This window comes from Pipistrellus hanaki (assembly GCF_964339955.1).
Source record: "Pipistrellus hanaki genome assembly, chromosome: 2".
In the NCBI taxonomy this organism is placed as follows: domain Eukaryota; kingdom Metazoa; phylum Chordata; class Mammalia; order Chiroptera; family Vespertilionidae; genus Pipistrellus; species Pipistrellus hanaki.
Genome location: NC_140504.1, coordinates 175036782 through 175059654, shown reverse-complemented (window position 1 = coordinate 175059654; position 22873 = coordinate 175036782). Strand labels below are relative to the sequence as shown.

At 46.6% G+C, this 22873-nt stretch overlaps 2 protein-coding genes across 7 annotated transcripts in view; one reads left to right on the top strand and one right to left on the bottom strand.

The window, feature by feature from the left end:
- Positions 1-66: 66 nt before the first annotated feature.
- On the top strand, positions 67-19164 carry LRRC41 (leucine rich repeat containing 41). 4 transcript variants are annotated; one of them, XM_084874497.1, is made up of 10 exons: positions 67-463; positions 4050-4136; positions 4762-4832; positions 11887-13027; positions 16258-16518; positions 17048-17212; positions 17304-17402; positions 17962-18084; positions 18290-18365; positions 18469-19164. In XM_084874497.1, the coding sequence occupies exons 1-10, from the start codon at positions 265-267 to the stop codon at positions 18686-18688; spliced, it is 2442 nt and encodes an 813-aa protein (XP_084730623.1). In that variant the 5' UTR covers positions 67-264; the 3' UTR covers positions 18689-19164. The 4 variants fall into 4 exon arrangements, with proteins under 4 accessions (XP_084730623.1, XP_084730624.1, XP_084730625.1 ...); XM_084874498.1 differs by lacking the exon at positions 67-463 and adding an exon at positions 1494-1633; XM_084874499.1 differs by lacking the exon at positions 67-463 and adding an exon at positions 1911-1932.
- Positions 19087-22873, bottom strand: part of RAD54L (RAD54 like) — a 21437-nt gene continuing 17650 nt past the window's right edge. For 2 of the 3 annotated variants that reach the window (XM_084874521.1, XM_084874520.1), the window contains 3 exons: positions 22753-22831; positions 22252-22431; positions 19087-19746 (listed from right to left, as the gene is read on the bottom strand). In XM_084874521.1, coding sequence (XP_084730647.1) covers positions 19279-19746; positions 22252-22431; positions 22753-22831 — 727 coding nt within the window. In that variant the 3' untranslated portion in view covers positions 19087-19278. The remainder of the gene's footprint in view (positions 19747-22251; positions 22432-22752; positions 22832-22873) is intronic. The other variant, XM_084874522.1, reaches the window with a different exon arrangement.

Here is a 22873-nt window from a genome sequence, read left to right as displayed (position 1 = left end):
GCTCAGGGGGAGCCGGTCTTCCCACCTGAGAAGGATTCACTAAAAAATGTCTCTTTCGTCGCGCCAGACCCACATAGGTTGACGTGGGTGTTTATCTGAAATATCTCCTTCCCAGACACGTTGTAAGTATGAAGATCTGCTCGCCGCTCCTGTAAGCGCCGTTCTCCGTCTCACCCACATTTGCGGATGAACCCGTCCTAACTGCTGACCTTTTCAAGATGGCGGCCGGCGGCGGCCGCCCCCGGGCTCGCGCACCTCCCCAAGATGGCGGCGCCCGAGGCCTGGCGCGCCCGGAGTTGCTGGTTCTGTGAGGTAGCGGCGGCAACGACCATGGAGGCCACGTCCCGGGAGGCGGCGCCAGCGAAGAGCTCGGCCTCGGGCCCCAGCGCTCCCCCCGCCCTGTTCGAGCTGTGCGGGCGGGCGGTGAGCGCCCATATGGGGGTTCTGGAGAGCGGGGTGTGGGGTAAGTCGCGGGGTGAGGGGCTACCTCCGGCAGCGAGCGGGGGCGGCCCGGCGGCCGGGGGGCGCGGGGGGCGAGGCCGGGAGGCCCGGGGCAAGGCCCAGCTCGGGGCGCCGGGCGCCGGGCCGTGTGGTCGGAGCGTGGATTCGGTGTCGGACTGACTGGACCGGGCGGAGGGAAGACGGGCACCGCGCCGGCAGGTGGACCCGCTCCGCGGCCTGGCCGGGGGGCGCGGGGGGCGAGGCCCGGAGGCCCGGGCCGGGGCGAAGGCGGCGGGGCTCGGACCTCAGAGGCCGGACTGGCGGGCCGGTTCGCGGGCGCCGCGCTGACACTGGCGCCGGACCGGGCAGCGGAGGCTCGGATGCCGAGCGGACGGGCAGGGATGGCCCTGCCGTTTGGGGGCGGGGGCCGAGGCGGGGAGGCCCGGCCTGAGGTGAGGAGGCCCGGCCCGGGGCCACCCAGGCTGATTGACAGCGCGGAGCCTCCGCGCTCTGCCCGACACCCATGGGTGCTGCGACCCCGGAGGCCAAGCCGATGGGAGAGGGCAGCCCACGGGATGGAGGCGGGAGGGAGGGCCGGGGCCGGGGGGAGAGGCCGAAGGGCCTGGGGTGCCGAGGCCTGTGTGACGGCCCGGGGCGGAGGGGGGCGAGCTGAGGTCGGGGGGCCTCCGGGCCGAGCTGATGGAGCGACGGGCGGACGGGCGGACGGGCCGGGCCGGGGGCGCCCGGGGCCGCGCGGACCGGCCGGAGGGCCTGGCAGGGCCGAGCGCGGGCGGCGGGAGGCCCGGAGGGAGCGGTCAGCAATCCCGGGAGGCCCCGATGACGGACGGGCGGGAAGGGCCCCGGAGGCCCCGGCGGGGCCGCGGCCCGGTGTCCCGCGCTGGGAGGGGGCGCCGCGCCTCGCCGCTCGGAGGCCCCGATGCGAGTGGGAGTGCAGGGAGGAGGCCCCGGGCCTGAGGGCGGCGGCGCCCCCCGGGCCCGGCTGGGGTGGAGGCCGGCGGCCTGGGGCGCGCGGATGCGGGGCCGGGAGGACGACGCGGACAGCCTCGCTGAGGGGCCGGAGAGCGTGGCAGGCCGCGGTGGGCCGAGTAACGGAGGGGAGGAGGCCTGCAGCCCGTGGGCACTCGGAGGCCTGGCTGAGGGGTGGGCACGCCTGGCCGCAGCCCGGCCGCTGGTGAGTAAAACTCGGGTGGGCATCGCGGGGACTGACGGCGGGAATGGAAGAGAGCAAAGCGAGGGCCCCGGGAGGACAGGCCTGCCCGCGCAGGGGACAGGAGGCCCGGGGCCTGACAGGCGGTGGCTGAGGGGTGGGGTTGAGGCCTGGACTGAAGTTGGTGTCTATCACAGGCCAGGCCAGGCCCAGGCCTAAGGGGGAGGGGTGGGGAGAGGAGGCCCTAGGCCTGGGCAGGGGGGTTCTGCAGAAGGCCTCAGGAGAGGTGGGGGTGTCTCTGCCTGGAGGAAGGCCCTGCTAAGGTCAGGATGGATGGCTTGACGGCCTGGGATGGGGCTTTGGGTTATATTCTGAGGAGGATGTGGAGAAAAGGCCCAGGAGGATGGGTCTTTTTCGGGGGGTGGGGGCCCCCTAGGAATAAGCCCCCAGGCGGTGGAGAGTGGTTGAGGAGGCCCAGGGGGTGGGAAGGCCCTGGTGTGGGGGGGTCGGGTCCTGAAGAGGCCCGTGTCTTTATGTCCTGGGGGGAGGCCGTGGAATACCTCAGGCCTAGTGGGGGAGGGGATTGTGGAGCCTCTGTGCCAAAATCTAAGAGAAGGGTCAGGCTGGCCCACAGGAAACAGGAGGAAAGTCTCCGCGGAGTGGGCAGGGGGTGCAGGAAAGTGCTGGGGCAGGTGGAAGAGGTGGCCGGGATCCGGCTGTGTCAGCCTGGAGCTTCTAGGATACCAAAGGCCATGAGAAAAGAGGGCTCAGTGTGCAGGCCCGGGCTGAAGGCCCCGGGTTAAGAAGAGGAAGCATTAAAGGTGTAGGCTGGAGAGAAGCAAGGACGAGCCTGGCTTAAGAAGAATGAAGAAGGGAAGAGAGGAGTGTGTGGATGATAGGGGCTCTGAGAGTGGATGGCTAACCGGGGAGTAGATTGGAGGAAGAGCTCCATGGCCTACTCCAGGTAAATGGTCACACAGGGAAGCTGGATCTTCAGGCCTCTTAGAGGCGCCAAGGAAGAGGCCTGTTGAGCAGTGCTGTTTGGGAGGGAGGTCTCAGTGTGGCCTGAACAACCAGGAAAGGCTTCCCGGAGGAGGTGAACTTTTTTTACTTTGTGGAGGAAGTGAATAGAAATAGCAGAAAAGTATACAATGAGGAAACTTAAGTAAAACAGGTATGTGATACCTTGAATGCCAATATATGGGTTGGATTTATCTGAAATGCAATAGAGAACCTACATTAGTGTAATAGCATAGGGAATTAGTGCTTTTATTCAGCAAGTACTTTGAGTACCCAGTATATACAAAGAATTGTACTAGGTTCTTAAATAGCAAGATTCATTTATTCTACAGATAAATATAAAAAGAGATACTAAATGGAAGTTTTTAAAGATTTTCATTAGTTATGGTATACTCCCAAGTTCTTAAACTTATTCTTGGCTGGACAGAGATGCTATTGACAGAATAAGAATAGTAATTGCCAACATTTAGTGAGCTTATTATGGCCAGCATGGCCTTAAAAAGATTACAAGCATGATCTTTAATTTTCACAACAATGTTATAAGGTAGTTATCTCTGTTTTAAAATTGAGGAAATTTAGGTTTAAAGACATTAATTTGCCCATGGATTCATAATTAAGCAGTACAACCAGCATTTCATCCAGTTTTGTGCAACTCTAGGGACCAAACCATTTAGCCATAATACTGTAATGCCTCTCAGATCTAGGGAAGTCAGCAAGCAAGTTTTGATTTTAAGACATTGAATTTTGAGTATAGAGCCTAACTATTTCTATTTTTCTTAGGAGAGTACTAGTTTTGGACATAGTGGGTGCCCAAAGAATGGAAGTAGCCAACCTGGAAGAATGGGAAGGGAATTCAGGAAAGGCTTAATAAAGTGCATGTGATACTTGAAAGATGAGTAGTTGTTATTCAGAAAGTGACAAGGATATTCTTGATGGGAGAACAGTTTAAGAAAGTGAATCTCATGTACAGAGGCAGAAAGCAGGTTAACACCTTAGATAAGTGAAAAAAGTAGTTTAGTGTGGCTGAAGTGCAGCAGACAAAGCAGGGAGCTGGAAAAGTGTGTAGGGCCCAGATTATGAAGGACTTACTTAATCACCCATATTCAACAGGACATTTAAAATATAGGATCATTCATTATGCTTGGACAGAAATAAAGTGACCAGCTCCTAAATGAGCATATTAGCTTGCTTTGTGGGATTATCTCACCCTTGTAAATGTGTAGGGCCATGGAATTCTAGCTGCCAATAAGTGGCTAAAGATAAGTGGACCAGAGTTTGAATTATCTTCAGGTTCGTGTCTATAGGTTCCATTTGTCAAAAGAGATGTTTGCTCTTCTTTTTTCCACCCCCAATAGGATAAATAATGCTAAGAAACCTGGCAGAAAAAAGTAAATTTTGTGTTTTGTGGTTTTTTTTTTAGCCCTCCCAGGCCCAATACTTCAAAGCATCTTACCTCTGCTCAATATATATTACTTGGAGAGGATTGAGGAAACTGCCCTCAAGAAAGGTGAGTGTCTTTCTCTCTCTTTCTATGAATGATTGTAAGACACCATAATGTTTTTCAGGTAAATATTACACCTGATACTTGTGTAAACTTCAGGATTTTCCAAAAGTACCCTCACTTCTACTTTCTTATCTGATTCTTCAGTGCCCTGTAAAACATAAAACAAGTGTGTGATTCCTGGTATACTAATAAAAGTGAGACCACAGTCACACCACAATTAATAGTAAAACAAGACTAGGACCCAAATCTTCTTAATCTTTGTTTTTCTATTTTACCAAGTTACCTCTCAAACCCCACAGTTAAGAACTAATATTTATCTAACTCTGATGTGCCAAGTACTGTCCTAGGCACTTTTCCTGAAGAAACTTATTAAATCTTTTCAACAGTTATGTGAAATAGTTATTATTAACTACATTTTACAGATAAGGAAACTAAGGTACAGAAAAATTAAGTAACTTGCCCAAGGTCACACAGCTAGAGTGTGGTTTGCTGATATTTAAACCAAGGCAGTATGTTTTTAGAGCCAGTTGCTCTTGTGAATCCAGAGGACAACAACATTAAAAGGCTGATATACTTCACTCTTGGTGCCCGAGGAGCAGCCGAGTAAATGTGATATTTCTCCCTACAGGCCTCTCCACTCAGGCCATCTGGCGCCGACTATGGGATGAACTGATGAAGACAAGGCCTTCTGGTCTGGAAGTAAGTTAAGACACCAGGTAGAACTCTGGCCTGACTGCACAGTGAAAAGCAGGAGCAGTGCACAAACATAAGTTGTGTATGGGTAGAGGGCAGGGAGGGATGGAGTGAATTTGGGAGGAGGGCTCTGATGGCTTATCACAAGATACCTTACCATTTGGCCTTTATCACTGACTTGTTCGCTCACCGTGTTTACAGGTGACTCAAAACAGAGAAAGCAGTAATCACAATGATGGCAGAACCCCAATTCACAGAGGTCTTAACAGGCCTGGGGCAATGGTAAAACTTAAGATAAAATTTAACATGATAATCCAACTCTTTTTATTTTATTTTTATTGATTTCAGAGAGGAAGAGAGAGATAGAAACATCAATGATGAGAATCATTGATTGGCTGCCTTCTGCACACCCCCTACAGGGGATCAAGCTGCAACCTCAGGCATATATCCTTGACCAGAATCGAACCTGGGACCCTTCAGTCTGCAGATTGATACTCTATCCACAGAACCAAACCAGCTAGGGCCAACTCTTCAGTTGAGTCTAAAAAATTCCAATTGGGTGACCTCAGGGTAGGAGATGGAGGGATCTGGCTTGTATGAAAAAATTAAGGCGTTTTAGTCAACAGTGTACTGAAACCACTTATATAGAGACTGTACCCTGAGCTGTGTGAACTAATGTAACTATAATATAGACCAGAGGTCAAGGGAGAGAGTAGACCTGCCTGGCTCTGCAGTAGCCAGGCTACTCCTGAAGTATGGAGAAAGAAGTCAAAGCCACATCACGTGAGTCACATATGGAAGACTGGAGATGTTTTTCCTGAAAAAAGAGAAGACTTGGGGAACATGAACTGTTTTTAAATATTTGAATGGTTGTCTCATGAAAAAGGGATTAATTTACTTGTTCTATGTGGAACTAAAGGAGGATAAATGTTTGCTAAACTAAATGTAGAACTTTTAAACTCTCAGTTTATTGGTGATGAAACATGAGAATTCCAGTTGTAAGAAGCTTCCCATTTCTAAGTGTTCAGAGAGATCCTAGATCACTATTTGACACAGGATATTGTAGAGGAAATTCAACATGGTAAAAGTTTGAACAAGATGAGTTTTAGGGCTCCTTTAACCCTGAGATTCTATTCTTCATTGGTTCAGATATAACTCATTGGAGATCTCATTTAAGCAGAACTTTATTTTTTACTCTATAATTAGGTAACAGGACAAATTGAGTTCAATAAACATTTACAAAACTTACCACATACCAGATATTGGAAATACAGACACAATTCCTAATCTTGAGGAATTACCAGTTTAGTGGGGAAATACATCATGTATGGTAGGATAAGTGGTGTGATAGAGAGTAGCAAGGAGACTGAGGAAAAAGAGGAAAACATCTTTTCTAGGAAAGAGTATTTGAACTGGGATTTATATGGTGAATGAGGCCAAATGACAAGGCAACCAGCTCTTATCAGGAACTGGAGGTTGCATTTCTGGGATGCACTGGGTTCAGTTATATTCAGCTCCATATCCTTCAGCCTTTTCACTTTCAGATTTGGACACAACCCCTGGAGTTCAGTGTGATGACACTGAGGAAAATACTCAGGCACTATGTATAGGAATTAGCTCTTATTAGGAAGAGAATTGAATGTAAAAATATTAGAAAACAGTAACAGCTTCATGCAACCTTTCAGAAACATGAGGTTCACTTTGTTCCAGTGTTTCCAAAGCAGTATGGTTGACTAGCCAGTGGTGGAGATTGTGATATCTTTCTCTTGGGGAAAGCCCCCCCCCCCCCCCCCCCCCCCCCGCAACATTAGCTTGAGCTTCCTGGAAAAAGAATGTATATTTGTTAAATTGTTTTTTTTTGTTTCAGCTTTTCAGAAATTTAGGAAACCCCAGACTTGGTGACCCAACAATCACCTAGACAGGGGTCCTGACTTGGAGCATACTCACTTATTCCAGAGGGTGTCTTCTTCTGCTTCCCACTTTTGCATGACAGTAACTTTCACTTCATTCAGAATTCGAAAACACTTACTGAATGCCTGCTCAGTTCCAGGCACTGTGCTAGCTTCTAGCAATACAGTGGTGAGCAAGTTAGACATAGCCCCTGACTGCTTACAAAGCAATAGTATTTCTAACTGTGTAGTACTAGTGTGTATGTATTAAGAGATCTGTAGAGTACTATAGATATTCTGGAGACAAAGCAGTATGGAAATGAAGGATTATTCAATAAATGATTCTCTAATAATTGATTAACCATTTGGAAAAAATAGTCTCACTTTTCAGTACACTAAAATAATTTCTATATGGATTAAAGATTAAATTGTAAAAAATAAAAACACAAAACAACTAAAAAAGAATAAAGGTAAAAAAAACAAAAAAATAAAAAAGAATAAAAAATAAATAAAGGTTACTGGTGCTACAGAGTGCTAATTATTAAATGAGCAGGATCAAATAAGAAAACATGAGCATATTTCACCATATAAAATGCCAAAACTATGAATACAATCTAAAAGATAAAAACTGGGAAAGCATGGTTGCAACAACATTTGCAAATCAAAAGGATACAGAAAATAAGACAGAAGCCCCAGTGGAATAAAATGAGTAAAGATTTGGATAAGTCACAAAATATATAAAAATCTCCAATAAAGTGAAAAATGTTCAATCTCAATAATAAAAAAAGAGAAAGTAAAATTGTACTTCTTATATTGTAAAGTCTTGTTTTGATTTGATTTTGTTTTAAAAGGTAATTCTAGGGGTGGGTAAAACTTGCATTTTAATATGCTATTGATGGGAGCAGAAAGTTACAACTTTCTTGGTGGGCAATCTGGTGATAATTGTCAAGAGTCTTTAAAATATTCTTTGGAAATTCTACTTATAATTTATAGTATATAAAAATTGAGATACTCATGAAAATTTATTTCCAGATGTTCATTACAGCAAAGTTTAATATCAAAAAGCTAGAAACAATTTAAATACCCAATAGTGCAGGAATTATTAAACACTAGAGGTCCAGTGCATGACATTCGTCCACTGGGGGAGAGGTCCCTCAGCCCGGCCTGCACCCTCTCGCAGTCTGGGACCCCTTGGGGGATTTCCAACTGCCAGCAGTCTAAGTCAGCAGTCTTACATCCTCCAAGGAGTCCTTAGCACTGCTGCGAAAGTGGGAGAGGCTCCCACCACCATTGTTGCATTCGCCAGCAGTGAGCCTGATTCAGGGCTTCTGGCTGAGCACAGTGACCACCAAGGAGCAGTTCCTGCATTGAGCGCTGCCCCCTGGTAGTCATTGCACATCATAGTGACCAGTTGTTCCTTCGTTTGGTCAATTTGCATATTAGGGGTTTTTTTTATATAGGCTAGTACATCCATATTTTCAAAATATTCATAAAGTCATATTCTAAAAATATTTAAATATATGGGGTAAAAATGTTTAATGAAATGGTGCTATAATGTTAAAAAAAAACTTTGAAACTTCTGAATTGTCTCAGTTTTATAACAAGTATCTAAAGTTATTCACATACATATATGTACACTCCATAAAGTTGGTTTACACATGACTTTTTTATTGAATACAGAGGAAGGAAGAGGGAAACATCAATGATGAGAAAAAAGTTATTAGCTGCCTCCTGCATGCCCCCTACTGAGCCCCCAACCTGGGCATGTGCCCCTATGGGAAATCAAACCTCAACTTCCTGGTTCATAGGTCTATGCTCAACCACTGAGATAACCTAGCCAGGCTGCACATGATTTTTTGCTTCTTTATAATTCCACAAAAAAATATTTCTATTATCAGAAAGGCAACAGTGAACAATAGTTTAATAAACACTTGCCGGCTGAACAGTTTAGTACAAGAAAATATTTCACAATTCCTAACTTATACACACACTTCTTCCTCTCCCCCCCCCCCCAACCTGAGCTGCCAGCCCATTGTGCATAGGCCAAGGATTATATTGAGGGCAAATATCATTTCCCCTGCTATCACTAAAATAAAAGTGTGTGTGTGTGTGCGTGTGTGTGTAATTTTTTAAATTTATTTCAAAGAGGAAGGGGGAAAGGGACAAGTAGTACCATCAATAATGAGAGGGAATCATTAATTGGCTACTGCCTGCATGTCCCCCGCTGGAGACAGAGTCCACAATCTGGGCATGTGCCCTTGACCGGAACTGGACCTGGGACCCATCAGTCCATAGGATTACACTCTATCCACTAAGCCAAACCAGCTAGGGCTAAAATTAAAGTATTTAAATCAGTTTTCATTGTCTGAGTTATACAGGTTCATAAAATGAATGGCGTGGACTAGATTTCTCAGGTATTTTTCAGCCTTAAAGTTTTAGCATAGATTTTAAAAAGTAGTGATGGAATAAAATGCAGTGAAAACTGCTGTCTGCTCATGCATTAATTCATGAGAATAAAAGCCACTGCAATAGTGGTCATAACTAACTTTATTACTCATTTAATCCTTACAACTCTGATGTCAGTATATTTATCTTCTTCACTTTGCAAATGATGAAACAGAGGCAGAAGGAGGTATAGTGACTTACCTAAGGTTATTTGTGAACAGAAGACCCCAGGATTCAAGTTGAGGCAGTCTGGCTCAGGAGCATATTCTCCTAATCACTATATCATGCTGCTCTCACATGATACAGAGAGCTTGAGGTGTTCCATTTCTGATGGAACCAGTACTCTTCATCAACCAATAAAATATCTGAAAAATCCCAGTCTATAGTTATCTAAACTACATTCCTCATGGTTGGAAGCGGCCACAGTATCTTGGTTCACATCTTTGTCCATATTTTAGGCCTAGATCTACCATAACCATTTAACCTCATTTGTGAAGTTGAAGCCTTGCTAATGTTACCAATGTTTTTCAAGGATGTGTGTGTGGGCCAGTGAATGTGTAGGAAAAGTGCTAGAGTGAGGTAGGATTTAGATTCAGGAATAACCCTTTTGCTGAGTAGAGATTTGGTTGCCAGGTATTTTTTTCTGGCCCCCTAACACCTCCAACTGCTACTGGTGAGAGAGGTCCTCTTGTTGCCATGCAGTTACTTCAAGCATGAAGAAGTCATTCCTAATTAATATTATAGCAGGCAGGCTTGGTGAATAGTGAGGGTAAAGGGAATGACAGTTTTGCCTCTGAAAAATAGGGGCCCAGGTCCTGCCAAGAACCTCAGATATAGATTGGGGGTTATTCTGGTATGAGGGAATGCATAGAGGTCGGGTAAGTACCAATGTCTTTTAAGCTTGGGAAACACTTAGCTCCCTACTACCTTTGCTTCAGGCTGAGTATTATAAATACTCTGCTTAGCAGGCTCTGCCTCCATCAAGTCCATTTCACATTGCCCCATCTTGGCTAATCATCAGAAGTTACATTTTGTATTTTATATTTTACAAAGTACTTTAATGTTCATTGCCTCATTTGATCTTCACCTGTGAAGCAGGTTTTATAGATGAAGAGTTCAGAAAAGTCCATAGTATAGTAGCAGAGCTGGCACCTGTATGAAGGTCAGCCTACTTTCAATGCACCGTGGGAGAGAATGGCAACTTAGGGAAGTCTGTGTGTCCTTTTGGGGTAGATAGCAGTGAATCCTAACCTCTGTGATCAAAATCATTAGGGGAGGTTTAAAAATAAACAGATGTGCAGGCCTTACATCAGATATAACATAGAATCTTCAAGTCTGGGTACCCAGTGTATGAATTTTAGGCGGAAAAGTCTCACAGTAAATACTGATGTGCAATTAAGATTCAAAATCACTTGTACTTAAATTTTATGTATCAGAATAGCCTGATGAAGTCATATATTCATCAAAGCAAATAACTTTCTTTGGAGAAAACAAATTTAAGATTTGGTTCCTGCCGAAACCGGTTTGGCTCAGTGGTAGAGCGTCGGTCTGCGGACTGAAGGGTCGCAGGTTCAATTCCGGTCAGGGGCATGTATGTTGGTTGTGGGCACATCCCCGGTAGGGGGTGTGCAGGAGGCAGCTGGTCGGTGTTTCTCTCTCATCGACGTTTCTAGCTCTCTATCTCTCTCCCTTCCTCTCTGTAAAAAAATAAAATATATTAAAAAAAAAAGATTTGGTTCCTGCTCTCCAGGAATTTCTAATATGTCTGGGATAAGATGTGCACAGGCATAGAGACTCAATACCATGAAGCCTAGGATCTGAGTATTCCCAACGAGAGAGGCAGGAGGATGGTGAAGGGGGCATACTGAGACAAACACTAACAGAGTGTGAAAGGTTAGTAGGTCCTTCCAGGAAACCTATTTGCTTTGGTAATGGAAAGCATTTGGGGCAAATATAAGGACCTAGAAAGCAGATTGGGTCAGTGAGATAATCAAGCTTGGCCAGAGCAAAGCATTCATGGAGTAAATGTGTGGGAAATAATACTTCTGAGGTAGGCAGAGGTTATATTGTGGAGAGCTTTTCCTGACAAGGTGAGGAACTCAAATTAACCCTGAATAGTGGGAAAAATGTCCTTGTATTTCTTTAAAAAAATAACAGATAATGTACAAAAAAGAAAAAATAAAGCCGAATAATGTAAACAGGTATTTTACAAAGATAAGTCCAGTGGACTTGCAAGTTTTTAAACCTCCCCTAATGATTTTGGTCACAAAGGTTAGGATTCACTGCTATCTACCCCAAAAGGACAGGAGGCTAATAGTCAGGCGTGAGGTGATAAGGTTACTAAACAAATGTAGTTTTAAGAATGTAAAGTTGGGATCAGATTCTAGAAACATGGGAAAATTTATAGGATTGACTTTCACTTGTGAAGCATTTTAGCAAACTGGTCTCCGGAACCAACTTTCCTAGGCTCAAATCTTTGGGTTTTGAAAAAAACCACAAAAACTTACTGGGTGTTTGAGAAATATCAATTTGTTGTTCCACTTATTTGTGCACTCATTTATATGTGCCCCAAAGATGTGAGGCTTATAGTAGGAATACATGCCCCAAAGATGTGAGAATTTGTATAAATTTAGTGTTGCCTGGCACATTAGCTAGGAAACTAGTATGATGATGGTTCCATGGGTAGCACTCCTATCACAGCTGTCTGGCATGTTCTCTGCTTTCAGAGCGTCACGTGTTGGCGAGCCAAGTTTATGGAGGCTTTTTTTTCCCATGTTCTACGTGGAACCATTGATGTGTCTTCAGACAAGCGTCTTTGTGACCAGCGCTTCTCACCTCTTCTGCACAGCTCCCGCCATGTCCGGCAGCTCACCATCTGCAACATGCTGCAGGGTGCAACTGAGCTGGTGTCTGAGCCAAACCGCAGGGTTCTGGAGACCCTGGCCAGTTCTCTGCACACTCTCAAGTTCCGCCACCTGCTATTCTCCGATGTGGCTGCTCAGCAATCACTTCGACAGCTGTTGCATCAGCTTATTCACCATGGGGTTGTCAACCAGGTGTCACTCTACTCCTGGCCTGTGCCTGAGTCAGCCCTTTTCATCCTTATCCTCACCATGAGTGCTGGCTTCTGGCAGCCAGGCCCTGGCGGTCCTCCCTGCCGCCTCTGTGGAGAGGCCTCTCGAGGCCGGGCCCCATCCCGAGAGGAAAGCTCCCTCCTGCTGGGCTCACGCAGGCCTCGCAGGGATGCTGCTGAGCGATGCGCTGCAGCCCTGATGGCTTCCCGTCGGAAGAGTGAAGCCAAGCAGATGGCCAGAGCCCCACCTACCACTCGGGTTACACGCAGGAGCACACAGGAGAGCCTGAGAGCAGGTGGGATAGACCGTAAGAGGGAGCTGCACCCTCCAGCTACCTCCCATGAGGGTCCTGGCACCAGACAGCCACCCTCTGCTCCAGCCACCTCCTCGGCCTCTCCCTCTTCTTCCACATCCGCATCTAAAAGGGCTCCAGCTAGCTCAGCCCCACAGCCTAAGCCCTTAAAGCGTTTTAAGAGAGCCACAGGGAAAAAGGGTGCTCGCACTCGTCAAGGGTCTGGTGCAGAGTCTGAAGACCTGTATGACTTTGTTTTCATTGTGGCTGGTGAGAAGGAAGATGGGGAAGAGATGGAAATTGGGGAAGTGGCTTGTAGCGCTTTGGATGGGTCAGATCCCAGCTGCCTGGGGCTTCCAGCGCTGGAGGCCTCCCAACGATTCCGCAGCATTTCCACCTTGGAGCTCTTCACAGTCCCACTCTCCACAGAGGCAGCTCTGACACTGTGCCACCTGCTGAGCTCCTGGGTGTCTCTGGAAAGCCTCACACTATCCTACAATGGTGAGTGCCCTAGAGGGCCAGGGTTTGGGTCTTCTAGCAGCACATGTATGCCCAATCCAATGGAGGAGTACCTAGAGTATGTGGCCGTCTGCCTCACAGGGAGGCAGAAGGCATGTAGCATGGCAGGCTGTGCCAGGGAAGAACATGAGGTCTGCAGGCATGCTTAGTTGTTGGAAGGGTTCCGAGGGGCAAAGAGAAACTGAAAAATGAGTACATTTTAGATATGGCAGGTCAAAGGCCAGTGGGAGTAGTGTATGCAAGCCTAGCCAGGACTGAAGCTGGATCCCACTGGGCATATAAAAGCAGCTGTACAGACAAGGAAGTGTGGGACTTCTTTTTTAAATCCTCACTCGATATTTTTTCAGAGTAGAGGGGGAGGAGATGGAGATAAATATTGATGTGAGACACACATCAAGCAGTTTCATCCTGCATGCAACCCAACAGGGGTGGTGGTGGTGAAGGTAACCCACCAAATGAGTTACGTGTCCTTGACTACAAATTGAACCTGCAACCTTTCCATGAGCAGGCGGACAGTCTAACCACTAGACACACCCGCCAGGGCAGAGGTGTGGAGCATATCAGACCAGTAACCTGTAAAGCAACTCTTTCCTACCTGGTTGTGCCCAGCTAGGCAAAGTTAATTCTGGCTAAATTCAGCAATTTGCCTAGTTTACCGAACATTGCTAGAGAAGATCATACAACTGCATATTGGTGCTACTGTAGTTACCAACCTTAGATAAAGCCTGTTTGCAACATCAGCTCCCATTCTACCACTTCCAAACCTTTACTTCCCTTCCTTTTTTTGCTAGTAGGTGACCTTACCTCCTACTTCACAGAAAAGATACCACCACATAAACTCCTTCAATTAGCCAGCCTACAAACTCTCCATCTACTTGCATCCTTTCTTTCTCCACCATCCTGTCGAAAGCTAACTCTTCTGTCTGTGCTCTGGACCCATACCCTCTCACCTTAGGAAAGCTTGTTTAATATTAAGAGTTTTCATATACTGCTTAGTATGTGCCAAGCATACTTTAAAGTATTCCCATTATATTTATTTAATCCTTTCAACAACCCTGTGAGGTTAAGTGACTTGCCCAGGATACCTAGGTAGTAAATTGTAGAGCCCGGGTTGAAACCCACACAAGCTGGCTCGAGTTCATGCTTTTAAACTACTATGTTGCCTCCCTTCTCTACACTGTCCCTCCCCCACCATTTAAACATTCAGTTGGGTATTTACCAAAATCTACCACCACCATTTCTTTCCCATATTAACTAGACCTATTTTCTCTTGCCCTTCACAACCTTAAGAGTTACCTGTTTTCTCTCAGCCCACTCGTCTTGCTTACATACCCACTATGCATCAAAGATCTGTCAGCAAGATCTTCCTTGTTGCTAAGTTCAATATTTAAGTTCTTGGCAGCAATTGCCATTAAGCAGTCTTCCTCATGAAATACTCATTCCCACTTCCTCAAAAACTCTTTTTCCTTCTATCTCTGGATATTGTGTCTTTCCTAATGGTCAGAGCTCTCCCACTTCACACAATTCCTAGACAATTCTGTCCATTCCCTTGGTTTCAAAGGCCAACTATGCTGAACACCCCTCCCCCCAGTTCTGACATTAGTTCAGACATATCCATCCAACTGATTACTAGATGTCATTTTATAAACCACAAGCTCCCCAACCTGAATGTTATCTTCTTCCCTCTCTATAATGTTCCTTCTCTTAATGGACATCACAGTTGATTCAGTTGCCAAAAAAGGAACCTGCATTATTTCTTATTCCAAATACATTTGGTTGCCAGGTCCTGTCTTTACAGTCTATTTCTCAAATCCATTTATTCCTCTCCACATCCTTAATTCAGACTGCCAGTGCTTCTCACCTGGATTCACTTCAGCAGTTCCTTCCGAGTCAGTACTCACCATGTAATTACGCTGAAGCCCATTTTTTCACTTAAAACCCTTCAGTGGTTTTCTGTCACCATATGTCTTAATTTTGCTTACAGGATCGCCATGTTTTTACTGCTGCTTACCTCCATCTTGAACATTTTACCCCCATACACCAGCCACTTTGATTTTTCAGTTTAGAACCTGCCACTCTTCTTCAGGCCTTATGTATACCAGGTTCACTGTGCCACTGTCACTCTTCTCCCTCCATTTAGCCCATCTCCTTTATTGAAAATGATTTTTTAAAAACATTTTTTGAGGGAGGGAGAAACATCAATGGGCTGTCCCCTGCATGCTCCCTACTGGGGATCAAGCGCAGAACTCAGGCATGTGCCCTGACTGGAAATCAAACCAGTGACCTTTGGATTCATGGGCTGATGCTCAACCACTGAGCCATGCCAACCAGGCTCCTTAGTGTTTTTTAGGACTGAGCTGGAAACCTTTACTTACGTAAACTGAACTGAGCCTGAAGCATCCTTTATACTTCCACAGTACTCTACTTACCCAGTTCCCATCATGTTTTTTGTTATCAGACTATAGAGGCAGGAACAAGATGTTACTACTGTCTTAACAACAAAAAAATGGTCCCAGGTTCGATTCTGGTCTAGGGCATGTACCTCAGTTGCAGGTTCCTCCCCAGTCCAGGCCCTGGTCAGGGCGTGTGCAGGAGGCAACCAATAGATGTTTCCTCTCACATCGATATTTCTGTATTCTTTCTTCGTCTCTCTTAAAAAAAAAAAAGGCAAAATATCAAGTGAAGATTTAAAAATAAAACCCCACCTTATTTACAGAGTTCTGGTTTAGTTGAATGAAATAAGCAGATTCCACGGAATTATTTGCTTTGTGGCATTAAGCAACTTTTCTAACTTTCTAGATCCTACTCCTTTCTGTGGGATATGGCTATTCTTTTTTGCCCCATTCCCACCCAATACATTTTTTAAAGTAGTCCCTACTGGATCACTGTCCTTGATTTTCAGAAAATGACTTGTAGAAAAACCCGAGACCTCTGCTGCTGTCTGGATCTATCATACAGCTGGCAGCTACATGCTGCCCCACCATATCCTGTCTAAGGACTATGCCTGACTGATGCTTGAAGGCAAAACCCAGTACAGTAGACATCAGTTTGCTGGTTACCTGAGGAAAAAAAGCAAGACAGCATAGTTGAGACAAGTGATTTTAAATAATCTGATCCAAAGTTCAAGATTTTATAGTTATCAATGGAATATTTGGAGTTGTCTCTGAATGCTACCCTTGCTGACACTCCCACGTGACTCTCTCTCGCCATAGGCCTGGGCTCTAACATCTTTCGCCTGCTGGACAGCCTCCGGGCCCTGTCAGGCCAGGCTGGATGCCGCCTCCGTGCCCTGCATCTCAGTGACCTGTTCTCACCACTGCCCATCCTGGAGCTGACACGTGCCATTGTGCGAGCCCTGCCCCTGCTGCGGGTCCTCTCTATTCGCGTTGACCACCCCAGCCAAAGGGACAACCCTGCTGCGCCAGGGAATGCAGGGCCCCCTAGCCACATAATTGGGGATGAAGAGATACCAGGTGAAGCACTGTGTGTGCGTGCGCGTGTTTGTCTCTACAGAAATGTGCAGGTGCATTTGTGTGAGGGAAGATCTCAAATTCAGCCCTGCCACCTGATTTATCTGGAATCTGTTCCCTTTATCTTGCTATTCTTAAGGGCCCAGACTACAAATCTAGTAAGGAGTGACTTACTAGATCAGCTTCCAGAAAAGGGGTCTGAACCAAGAACAATTGTTAAACTAGATTAGGTCCTCCTGCTGTATGTGTATTCCCTGAACTCCGGTATGTCTCCTATCCCATCACTCTGCATACTTTGTTATATTGGCATGTCCAGGTAGTCTAGTCTTCCTGGACTAAAAGCTCCATAAAAATAAGGACTAAATTTCATATGTACTGCTCTATTCCCAGAACCTAAGACAGTGCCTAGCATATAGTATAGGTACTCAAGGGAAAGTACACATGACTAAGTGAATCACTTAAAGTCAAGTAGGACTTGCTATATGGGTGAAGTAGATGGCCAGCTGAAATCCCCTTTCCTTACCACATCCAGAAAACTGCCTGGAACAGCTGGAGATGGGGTTTCCACGGGGAGCCCAGTCAGCCCCACTGCTCTGCTCTGTACTGAAGGCCTCAGGTTCTCTGCAGCAGCTGTCCCTGGATAGCACCACCTTTGCCTCTCCCCAGGATTTTGGGCTTGTGTTGCAGACACTCAAAGGTAAGACCCAGAGTGGTAAAGGAGGGCAGGCGGAACCTTGCATTATCCGTTGGAAAAGCTAATGATGCCCATGGCCTGTGCTCCCATCCAGAGTACAACCTAGCCCTGAAGAGACTGAGCTTCCACGACATGAATTTGGCTGACTGTCAGAGCGAGGTGCTCTTTTTGCTACAGAATCTGACTCTTCAAGGTAAGTTTTTCATCCAGAACCTGTGGCATTCCTGAGTGCTTATTGTAGCTCTGCCACTGTCTCACTGAGTGAGCCAATTTTTATATTGGCCTTATGTCAACTATAAAATTATAGAGCCTGCTTGGCCTTTCTAAAAGATTCCAAACTCAACACCTCCTATACTACACATGGAAAATTCCTCTTTTAGAGTGCCTCACCCAAAAGTTTTTACCTTTCAGTGGCTGACAGAAGTGATAGTAGTGGACAGGGATTAATGTGCCAACAGGCTCTCCTCATAGACTTGACTCTAATCCCCAGCCCTACAAAGAGGGCAGTCAAGGGATAAGTGAAAGTGAATGGAGACTTTGCCCATGCAGAGAACCTTCCTAAGTAAATATCTAGGCTTAATCTGTGGTTTGAATCTTAATTTAGTTCTAGCCTTACTGGGGGTCTTGGACAATTCCTTTCTCTGTCTAGGCTCTATAAAATTTTCACACCCTTTGCTAAGGCCAATTGGGACAGGAGGGGCAGCACCAATCCTAATGCAGCCATCAGAATTTATTCTAATTTCTCTTGACAGAGATTACCTTCTCCTTCTGCCGTCTGTTTGAGAAGCGCCCGGCCCAATTTCTGCCTGAGATGGTTGCTGCTATGAAGGGCAACTCCACATTGAAGGGCCTCCGGCTGCCAGGGAATCGCCTGGGTGGGGGCAAGGCCCTGGGAATGGAGGGAAGAGAGGGGGGAGGAGCCAGTCTTTTGACCTAGAAACTCAGTGGAAGCATGGGGGGTTAGAATATAGTTGTGTGCTGAGACTTCAGAAGGCTGGGCTCCTCCCCAGCCAGAAACCGGCTGGGATAACCTTATTCCCTATTCTGAGTGTTTATCAACATTTCTCCGCTTCTCCCCAGGGAATGCTGGCCTGCTGGCCCTGGCAGATGTTTTCTCGGAGGATTCATCCTCCTCTCTGTGTCAGCTGGACATCAGGTACACATTGGGGCTGGGAGGGGAGGAAACATGGGATGGAGCTGCAGGAGCAGACAAGAGATTAGTTGCTTTCTGGGTGTCTAACCCATCTCATCCCTACCAGTTCCAACTGCATCAAGCCAGATGGGCTTCTGGAGTTCGCCAAGCGGCTGGAGCGCTGGGGCCGTGGAGCCTTTGGTCACCTGCGCCTCTTCCAGAACTGGCTGGACCAGGATGCAGTCACAGCCAGAGAAGCTATCCGGCGGCTCCGGGCTACCTGCCATGTGGTTAGCGACTCGTGGGACTCATCCCAGGCTTTCGCAGATTATGTCAGCACCATGTGATGGGGCCCGTGCCTCACAGGTCCGTGCTCAGTATCATCAGCTTGCAAGGGCTGAGGCACGGGCTGCCCAGAACTCCCAACCAATTCTGTCTTTCTCTTTCTGCCACCTTCCCCCCCTCTATTTTCCTTCTTCCCTTGCACTGAGGTTCTGGAGGCCTTGGTGAGGCCCAGCAAAGGCATTCCTAGAACTTGGGTTAGAGGCTTTGGGCCTCTCACTCAGCAACCTGAGAACCCTGAGCCAGGAGGTCACAGTGGTCATCTGAGGACAGCCCCCTCCCCCCTGCTCCGGGGTTCCTGCTTTCCCACCTCCAGCAGGTCCCCAAGCTTTAGAGAAATATAGGAGTGCCCACTTCCAGGCCTCTTCTCTGCTGGGCTCACCATGCTGCTCCCAGGCCTCAGTCCCTTTCATACCTTTATTCCTTTCTTTTTTTTAACCAAAAAAGTTTTTCTTATAAAATAAATTTTGGGCAAACATCATGCAGCCCTTCTTGATGATTTTTCTCCCAGAGAACAAAATCCAGCAGGGCCCTGAGGAGCAAGAAGCCCCTCTCCCTGCCTCCTCCCGTTGAACAGCTATACCCAGACTAGTTATCAGCGGAGGCCCCGCTGCTCCTCATGGGAACGCTGGTGGAAGACGAAGGTGATGGCAGTGGAGGCAGCATCCCAGGCAGCCTGGAGTACCTCATCCCTGAGCCCCCGCTTATCAGTGCTATGGTTCCATTGAGCCAGGTCTGAGGTGCAGTCAGAACCATCAGGGGGTGGCCTGACTTGGTGGTTGTTGACACAGCGGCAGCAGCGCAACCTGGGGGCAGAGGACAAAGCTGTGGTCACTGTACACCCCATCTCCGAGCTATAAGGAACGTCCAGATAATGGCTACACGGGCACTCCACCCACCTATCATGTGTGTCACTGAGGCTAGCCTCATCCAGGGTAAACAGCTCCTTTAACTCGCCCAGAGAGAAGTGTCGCTCCACATCCTGCTCTTCATCCACCACACAACTACTCAGTGCCTTCTTGTGGCTCTGGCGCTGAAAGATCTTCTCCTCGATGGTTCCTGCCTGGGGGAAGATTGGGAAGACAGGGCTGTCATCTCCATACACAGGGAGCAGAAAAACCAGGGGATGAAACTGTAGCCCCCTAAGAGAAAGATCAATGGAAAGTAAGAATCCTGCAGCAATACCTCTGCTTAGCTAAGCCCATTGCCTAGCTTATCTCTTGGGAATATGACTTATGCAGGTGTGCCCAAATTTTCTGTACCAATGGAGGGTTTCAGGGCCTGACTAAATTCCTATAGGGTAAGCTGAGGTTTGTCTGTAGCAGCTTCACCAGATTTTCACCCAATAACTCATTTGGGTAGTATATGCCAGACGCTGTGCGAACACTAGGATATAAAGAATCAAATATGACCCTTATTCTTCAACTCAGACTAGTGGGACAGACATATAAGCTACTTGGTACAATAACAGATTTCTGTACAGAATACCTAGTAGCCCATAAAATGGGCAGAATGGAATAGTGTTGAAAAGCTTGAAAGTAAAGATCCTCAAGCTGATTCTTAAAAAAAAGAAAGAAAAAAAAAAAGAGGCTGAAACCGGTTTTGCTCAGTGGATAGAGTGTCAGCCTGTGGACTGAAGGGTCCCAGGTTCGATTCCAGTCAAGGGCATGTACGTTGGTTGCGGGCACATCCCCAGTAGGGGGTGTGCAGAAGGCAGCTGATCAATGTCTCTCTCTCATCGATGTTTCTAACTATCCCTCTCTCTTCCTCTCTGTAAAAAAAATCAATAAAAATATATTTTTTAAAAAAAGAGAAACCAGACCAATTAGAAAACCATAGAGAAGGGAAGCATTTCCTGCATAGGAACAAAGGAATAAGCCTGGCCTATTGGAGGACTGATGCGTTCAGCCTATACAGATGACAGTGGAAGTATAGTAAAACCTGGGACTGAGAAAGTCAGACGAGTCTGTATTGGAGAAGCTTGGATGCCAGGCTGAAGAGCTTGACCTTGTTCTAAAAAGCAAAAATTAGAATTTTTTGAAAGCTCATTCTGAAAGAAGTATGTAAAGAATGGGTTAGGATAAGACCAAAGGTCAAGAATTAGGAAGCTGTTTGCAATATCCAAGTAGGAGATTACTATGACTAGCATGGGATGGAGAGAAACGTTAGATTAAGGACATTTCAAGAGGCTGAAACCGGTTTGGCTCAGTGGATAGAGCATCAGCCTGCGGACTGAAAGGTCTCGGGTTCTATTCCGGTCAAGGGCATGTACCTTGGTTGCAGGCACATTCCCAGTAGGGGGTGTGCAAGAGGCAGCTGATCAATGATTCTCTCTCATCGATGTTTCTAACTCTCTATCCCTCTCTCTTCCTCTCTGTAAAAAAAAAAGAAAGAAAGAAAGAAAGAAAAGAAAATGAAATATGCCCCAGCCAAAGTGGTGAATGTGATTAATGACAGTGCTCATCTATAAATGCAAATTTATCTGATGTAAAAGCTGAGAACAGCTGTAATGAGCCAAGTGAAGTAGGTATTAGGGAAGGATACACAATAAGGATTAGGTCCAACAGAAAAGGAAGTAAAGCTACATTTGAGGACTGGAGCCAGGGTACTAGGGACATTAGGTTGAAGCAGAAAGCTGGAGGACAGGAAGTGATAGCTATTATTGAAGTTTTGGGTACTATGTAAAGTTTCAGTATTGTTTAAGTTCCAGTGTAGCCTTTAGAGTAATTAAAACTGGGTGTGTGTGTGTGTGTGTGTGTGTGTGTGTGTCTCAAGGAAACATGAAGGCCAGAGTGCTGGATAACTGCATGGTCCTTGAAGTTCACCAGGATGATAGCTGGATTTGGGAAAGAAATGAAGATTGAGCCGAAGCCGGTTTGGCTCAGCGGTAGAGCGTCGGTCTGCGGACTGAAAGGTCCCGGGTTCGATTCCAGTCAAGGGCATGTACCTTGGTTGCGGGCACATCCCCAGTAGGGGGTGTGCAAGAGGCAACTGGTCGATGTTTCTCTCTCATCGACGTTTCTAGCTATCTCTCTCCCTTCCTCTCTGTACAAAATCAATAAAATATATTAAAAAAAAAAAAAATGAAGATTGAGCTGGTGTCTGAAAAGCATTAACGAATTACAAAAATAGCAGGAGGTAGATGACTGTAGTAAGGAAAAGAAAAATCAAACTACACAACTTGAGCTTCAAAAGAACTGTAGGATGGATGGTCTGAATGATCACTGAGAACTTGGAAATGCCAATAGCTCTTTTTAATACCATGGGACATGGAGTATAAGACTACTACAAGGCCACATCGGAGAGTAGAAATCAGGCATAAAGGAAGTAGGTCCTGTGAAAAGGATGGGGCCACAGGGGAGTTTGTCAACTAGTGAATACAGGTATCCAGAGAACATTGTGAAGAAGGGTTTGAAGGAATGGGGTGGAGAAACAGAAGAATAAAAGGCTCCTGGCTTAGTCCATAGCTAAGACCGCTGCCAGAGTGGCACTAAAAAATAACCCAAGATGGTCCTAAAGGTCTTATTCCATGACCCACCCTTACTCTGACCACTATCACCATCCTTACAGATAGCAGGCGATAGATATAGCAGGTCTTCTTTTGACCGTCACGCCAGACCCGAGCCATAGCTTGTTCATCATTAGCCGGGTTCCAGTCAGGGTCAAACATGACCAGTCGGTTAGCCCCAATGAGATTGAGGCCACAGCCCCCCGCTTTGCTGCTCAGCATGAAGACAAAGTCAGGGCTCTGGAAAGAGAGGAAGCAGAAAAGAACCTTTCACAGCCTGAACTAGAATCCTACTCAGCCCAGTTAACTGTTCTCTCTTACACATCTATATTCTTAGGCTCAGATCAACTGTGAGGATCACCAGTTTGTCTGCATATCACCCAATTTCCTAGCCCACAAAGTCAGTTCCCAGCCCAGCCATCACTAACCAGCCTAACCTGCCACACCCACCAGAAAAAAATCCAGGAAGACACTAGAGCGCAACCTCCTTATAGCTTCTCTATCAACCTTAATCCTGATGTTACTACATTGGTGGTGGGGGGACAAGGGTTGTGCATTTACCGATGGGCTGTTGAAGCGCTCTACAACCTTGGCTCGTTTCTTAATGGACATGGTGCCATCCAAGCGGACATACAAATACCTAAAGGGAAATCCAAAGATCAAAACCCAAGAAAGAAGCAGT

Excerpts from the sequence above, each read along its gene's own strand:
- LRRC41 (XM_084874497.1), top strand. The coding sequence starts at position 265 with ATGGCGGCGCCCGAGGCCTGGCGCGCCCGGAGTTGCTGGTTCTGTGAG. Across the intron at positions 464-4,049 it reads TCTGGAGAGCGGGGTGTGGG|CCCTCCCAGGCCCAATACTT; the intron begins GTAAGTCGCGGG and ends TTTTTTTTTTAG. Across the intron at positions 4,137-4,761 it reads GGAAACTGCCCTCAAGAAAG|GCCTCTCCACTCAGGCCATC; the intron begins GTGAGTGTCTTT and ends TTCTCCCTACAG.